The following is a 6,000-nucleotide window of genomic DNA, read 5'->3' on the forward strand; positions in this document are numbered from 1 at the left end:
AGATGGAACAGCTGTGACACAGCAGTGAGGAAGGGGACCACAGTGCAGATCCCCAGAGTCTATGTAAATTCCCAATGCGGTGTCCCATTTGTAATTCCATGTGAGAATACGCACGTGGAATCCTCAGAGCATGCTGGCCACTAGGCTAGTTGAACTAGACAGTTCTGGGCTCGGCTGAGCAGCTGCCTCAGTGGCCGGTGTATGAAAAGTAGAGAAAGACTCCTGACATGGACCTCGGGCCCCCACAAGCACAGTCGTGCACACGTGGGCACGCACACACACACTATACACATATACATATGCATTAAAAAATGAAAAGCTAAGGTTCGTCTCATCAGGCTCATTAGGGACTCCTGCCTTTCCATGTTGCTGCGCAGAACCCGATCTGGGCAGAATATCCTCTCCAAGTGGACTTACCCACTGGGATCCCAGAGGTAGCTTGCAAGGTTGGTAGTGACTGGCTCTTCCCAACATTCAGCAGCAGCCTCATGGTGGGAATATTTACACCATGGAAATGGGCCAAGTTGTCTGTCAGACTGTTTCCCTTGCTGGAGACGGTTGATCAGTAGAAAAAGCAAGACCGAGAGGCAAATGCTGTGCACATTGATTGGCAGCAAAACTGAGAGTGAGCCCAGGTTAGACTACAGAGCCTAGCACCACAGGCTATCTTTATCTTGGATGACTTCCATAGTTCAAAACGCTGCATGAGGCAGACTGCTGGTTTGGGAGGTTTTCCATTGAGCTGCGAAACTGGAAGAGCTAGGTAATCTCAGCCTGTACCCTCTGCCTGTTTACAGCTCTATGGCAGGCGTGCCCCCTGGGAAGACCCTGCCAAGTGGGTAATGGACACCTACCCATGGGCTGCCAGCCCACAGCAGCACGAATGGCCTCCACTCCTGCAGCTCCGGCCTGAGGATGTGGGCTTCGATGGCTACTCCCTGCCTCGGGAGGGGTCAACAAGCAAGCAGGTACCCCCCAGTGATGCTGAAGGAGACCCGCTGGTGAGTTGGCAGCACTCAGTGAGTGAAAGCCATGGGCTGGGTGTAAGGCAAAACTCTCTGGATAGAGGGAATCGACAAGACCTCACCGTGGAAGGCTGATCTAATATGGATGGTTTTCCCTAGTATTTTCTTCCACAGTTTTAGTTTTCCACTAAAGCCTTTAACCTCCCTTAAGGTTTTTCTTGTATAAGGTTAAAGTGAGGCTGGAGAGATGGCTCAGCGGTTAAGAGCATTGCCTGCTCTTCCAAAGGTCCTGAGTTCAATTCCCAGCAACCACATGTTGGCTCACAACCATCTGTAAAGAGGTCTGGCGCCCTCTTCTGGCCTGTAGGCATACAAGCAGACAGAATATTGTATAATAAATAAATAAATATTAAAAAAAAAAAGGTTAAAGCGAGGTGATTTCTTTTCTCCCCGTCTGAATGTCCTTACACATGTTCTCTGCCGTCTGTTCACCCTCTGACTGAGATGCCACCGTTACTATAGAGCACTGGGAAGAGGCAGGTGTGCTAAGGACCTGTCACCAAAGCCAGAGAACGGGACGTTTTGAGAGCAGGAGACATGGGCAGAGAACATGAGGGTCCAAACCCAGGTCCTCTGACTAGAGAGCTAAGACTGAGCCAAGTTTTGCTAAGAAACAGGAGAACTTACAATAAATGAGTAAAGGAAGGAAGGGAGGGAGGAGAGAGATAAATGAGAGCAATGATAAAGCCCCAATCAGTGCTATAATTCTCTCCCAATACAAGAGCCATGCATTGTCATGCTGCCAAGTTATACCTCATGCGTAAAAAAACAGAGAACGAGGAAGCAAAAGTGCCCAAGTCTCCACAGGTACACGATCAACTTGCCGGAAACCTGGCCACAGCTTCCATGGCAGCTACATCTGAAGTATGCCAGAGTACCGCTCTCATTACCCAACGGAAGAGAACGCTCTCGAGAAGGGTGGCGGGAAGGCAGGAAGGGCTGGAGGGCAACCATATCGCTTGTTCTAGATCCGGTGGTGAGCCGGTGTACTAAGTGCGTGCCAGCAGGTGATCTGGCTTGACCGAGTCCTGCCAGTAGGTACCACGGCACAGCCTCATGGTTGAGGTTGTGAATAGGACCTAGTCCTGTCCATGAAATGAAGGCTGTGGCAGCTGCTGATGTCAGATGTCGGAGCTGCCTGTGTCCCACAGGCGACAACTCGGGGGGGTGGGGCATCTGTAGGGCTTTCCATTGTGCTGGCAATGCAGCGCACGCATTAACTCAGTCTGCGTGTCAGCGCCGTGAGCCAGGAACTCTTCATCCTTACATTAGACCAGTAAGGAAATGACGTGGGAAATCGTACCAACACCTCTCGAGGTCATGTGACTAGAAATCAGGGAAGCTGGGATTCGAACCCTGCACTCTGCGCTCTGGTCCTCAGCCTCTCTCATCTGCTCTGGCCCTGGGGCGAATCTGGAGCAGGTGGAACAGGTGTCAGGAGTTCCGGAGAGGCAGGGGTGGGCTTCCCAGCACACTGACAGACACTGCCGCCTTCTGCTATCTCCACAGATGAACATGCTGATGCGGCTGCAGGAGGCAGCCAACTACTCCAGCCCCCAGAGCTATGACAGCGACTCCAACAGCAACAGCCACCATGACGACATCCTGGACTCGTCCCTGGAGTCCACTCTGTGACCGAGGCCCCCTCTTCCCCTCACCCCATCCCGCCTGCATCCTCCACTTCATTCTAAAGATGACTTCCTGAGCCAGCCCTGGCTGCCACAGCCTCGAAGCCCGAGCAGAGCGGCAGGAACAGGCGAGCCTCATCCCTTGCGCTCTGCCCTCGCACGCACGAGCAGCCCAGGACCTCCTCCTCCCGCGGTGACGACTGTATGAGCCTCTGTTCTACTCTCCTTCTCGTTCTGCCTTGTTGACGTGACCTCCGTGAGACGCTGAAGACACTTCACGGGAAAGGATCCTTACCGTCGAAATATAAAGAGATTCGATGAAAATTTTACACGTAAGATTCCACTTGGTGCCCTGAAACCCAGCAGCATCCCCCCTACAAGCACCCCCAGACAGAAAAGACTAAACCCGCCTTGGAAACACAGACAGCAGGGTTTCCCTCAGCACAGACCCGCCTGCTCGGGTCTGGCCACCAGCACCCCAGAGCCATGCCACCTATCCCCCACGGAAGAACTGGTGCTAACGAGGGCGCTTGCTCGGAGCGCCACCCAGGGACACCACTACATCCTAGTCTCTGTTTGCCACATGGTGCTCTCCTTCCCGAGAGGTATCTTGTCTGTTCCAATACACCCCTCTCCCCTTCTCAGGCCCCCCCCCCAGGGCCCCAATTATCCGTGAGAGCAAGAGAAGAGGTGAGCATGCAAGTGAGAGCAGATGGGGCTAGCCACACAGAGGAGCGCGCCTGTTTCCTTCGTCTGTCTAAATGGTCAGGTTTCCGTCCGCAAACACTGTGTACTGTGAAAGTATTTCTTTGGAGAACTCTCGACCCCTGCCTGAGTCTGCCTCTCTGCCTGGTTGATTGTGACGGTCCCCCACCCTCACCCCCCTCCCCACGAGAATCAGTCCTTTGGTGGAAGCAAGAGCTGAAAAGTAGTTGAGTTTAGCTCCTCCTCAGCGTGGGTTTTCAGTGTCCATCGTCACAGCTCTGTGCCCTCGCTGTCTCCCGTGGGGCTACAGGCATCTGCATCCCTGCAGATGGATGAGGGTCAGTTCTCCTCCTGTGGCTGAGCTACAGACCTTGCCTGTCCTTCTCATCTCTGAGAACTGAGAACCCCACCTCAGTCACCCCCAAACCCGAGCTGCAGGAGGAGTTGATAACGTATGTCCCCTCATCAAACGCTGGCACTTCCCTCAGAACCAACGTGACACAGCTTAGCCAGGGAGGGGCAGTCACTCTTCCCAGAAGCCTGGCCCTGCCTCCGTCCTGATGAGCCTCATCTGACCTCTTTGGTGCTGATCCCCCGCCCCATGCAATGCCTTACTGGTTTCGTACTGACCGTGTCCGTTCACGTGAGTGTTGTGCCTGCCTGGGGATGTGTGCGAATGTGTTCCCCACCCAAGTAAACAGGGCTATAAGTCATCTGTTCATAAAGAGAACACGAGTTGCCGACTTCTCATCCAAAAGACTCATCTGTGTGGATGTATGGTTGTGGGAAAAAGAAAACAACAGAGAGAGAGAGAGAGAGAGAGAGAGAGAGACCCATTTTCTTTTTAAGTTCCTGTCAGTCTCCAGCCGACAACCTCACTGGACAGTGAAACCCCCCCCCCCCCACAAGTCCGTGTGACATTGTAAATTCATTTCTGGGAGGCATAAGCGTCCCCCTCTGTGTTAGAGTCTTTCCTGGCTCCAGTGAGGGGGTCTCTGTAAACAATCAGGGTTTTTAATTCCATCTTTTCCTATTTTGTTCTTGAACGTTTGTCTCTTGGCAATTTTTTTTTTATTTTAATTTTCAGTTTCTTACCCTAAGAGCTTAACCCAAAACTTCTCCCTTTGCTTGGGATGACACTGTTTTTCTTCCTCCTCGAGAGGAAGGAGAGCGTGTGCTATTAACTAGCAAACACAACCATTTCCCACTCCCTGCTGTAATCCTAGCCTCAGCGTCCGCCACTCACGTGGGTGTGAGTGTGTCCCCTGTTGTTTTGTTTGTAATAAACCATTTAAAGCGTGTGTCTAGCCTGTGACCAGGGCCAAACCCTGAGCCTTCTTCCAGCGTCCCCGAAGGGTAGCCCTTCCCAGTCTATCTCCCAGCAACGACCGTACACTCTCATACTGTGAATTTGGGAGGCTGTAAAATCGAATCCCTCCTCCTATGTAGTTTTCTCAGTCACCTTAGGAGTATACTCTGCCTGTGTTGTTTGGACCCGTTGTCCCCATCTCCAGTGCCCAGTCTTTCCTGCCCCAACATCCAGGTTCACAACAGAAACCTGCGTACCTACTGCTGCCTGGCAGGCGAGCGGCGGCAGAGTTACACTTGAGTGCCTCCCAGCTCAGCCACCTTCCTGAAGCTCTGGGAAGCGGGGCTGTCGAAAGGCCCATTTCCTCCTGCGTAGTGATTCTACCTTCCTGTCGCTCAACCCTGGACAAAGTGACTTTGTACTCATTTAGGGCTCTGTCTAAAATGCTTCCGTTTTGCCTTTTTATATAGATAGGCTAATTTTGAAATGTAAGAAATCCTATGCAACACTGGCGCTGAGGTCCCAGTGGGAGCCAAAAGTTTTCTTCCCAAGAGGCCAAGAATCCTGCGGGCCGTCAGCGAGATGGGAAGTCCTTTTAATTTAAGGTTGGGGTGGGGTGGGAGTGTGACAAGGGCAAGGCTTGCCCAGATCTTCTTCTGACCTTGGGGACATTTTAAATTTTATTGTTTTAATGCTCAACTTTAAAATTCCACGTGCCCAAATTTGACCGTGGCAAATCTACTTCAAAAGCAAAATGGTCCAGCCTTGCGGCTGTTGCATGGGAGGTTTGCTGTTTTGACCTGCTTGCTTCAGGCCGAGCGGTTTAGGAAACATGTTCTATAAGATGTACATTTTTTTCATTGTAACATAGAAATTGTAAATAATTGATGAAACTGCTGCATTTTGATGACTTTTTTCTAGCCATTTTTAAAGAGAAAACTAGGAACTGAGTATTTTGTGTACGGTATGTGTCCACCTCCACCCCCCTCCCTCCCTCCCTATTTAATCTTCATTTGTCATGAGGTTTTTGGGTTTGAGAACAATCCGCTGGAGATCTGCCCCATGTCATAGAAAATAAAGCTAATGATTGTACCACTCTTAAATTATTCATGATTCAATAAAGTTAATGCTTATTTATTCAGACCCGTGGTTTGGCTTCCGTGTGTTGGTTAGAAGTCTGTCTCGTGTTAAGTGCTTGCAAGGAGATACGTCATTCTTCCCAGAGGCCATGAACCTGGGGAACCCAAACCTGTGTCCTCTCCACCTTTGCTGGGAAGTCATCAGGAACCACCTCTCCCCGTTCCTCATGGAAGTCACTGCTGCTCACTGGAGT

The 6,000-nt window shown here is 51.3% G+C and overlaps 1 protein-coding gene across 10 annotated transcripts in view; it reads left to right on the forward strand.

Annotated features, from left to right (window-relative positions):
* Nav2 (neuron navigator 2) overlaps positions 1-5,768 on the forward strand; it is a 635,485-nt gene extending 629,717 nt beyond the window's left edge. For all 10 annotated transcript variants that reach the window (XM_057756590.1, XM_057756583.1, XM_057756587.1 and 7 more), the window contains 2 exons: positions 798-1,001; positions 2,535-5,768. In XM_057756590.1, the coding sequence (XP_057612573.1) occupies positions 798-1,001; positions 2,535-2,660 (330 nt within the window). In that variant the 3' untranslated portion in view covers positions 2,661-5,768. The remainder of the gene's footprint in view (positions 1-797; positions 1,002-2,534) is intronic.
* Positions 5,769-6,000: the final 232 nt, after the last annotated feature.

Source organism: Chionomys nivalis, chromosome 23 (assembly GCF_950005125.1).
Source record: "Chionomys nivalis chromosome 23, mChiNiv1.1, whole genome shotgun sequence".
In the NCBI taxonomy this organism is placed as follows: domain Eukaryota; kingdom Metazoa; phylum Chordata; class Mammalia; order Rodentia; family Cricetidae; genus Chionomys; species Chionomys nivalis.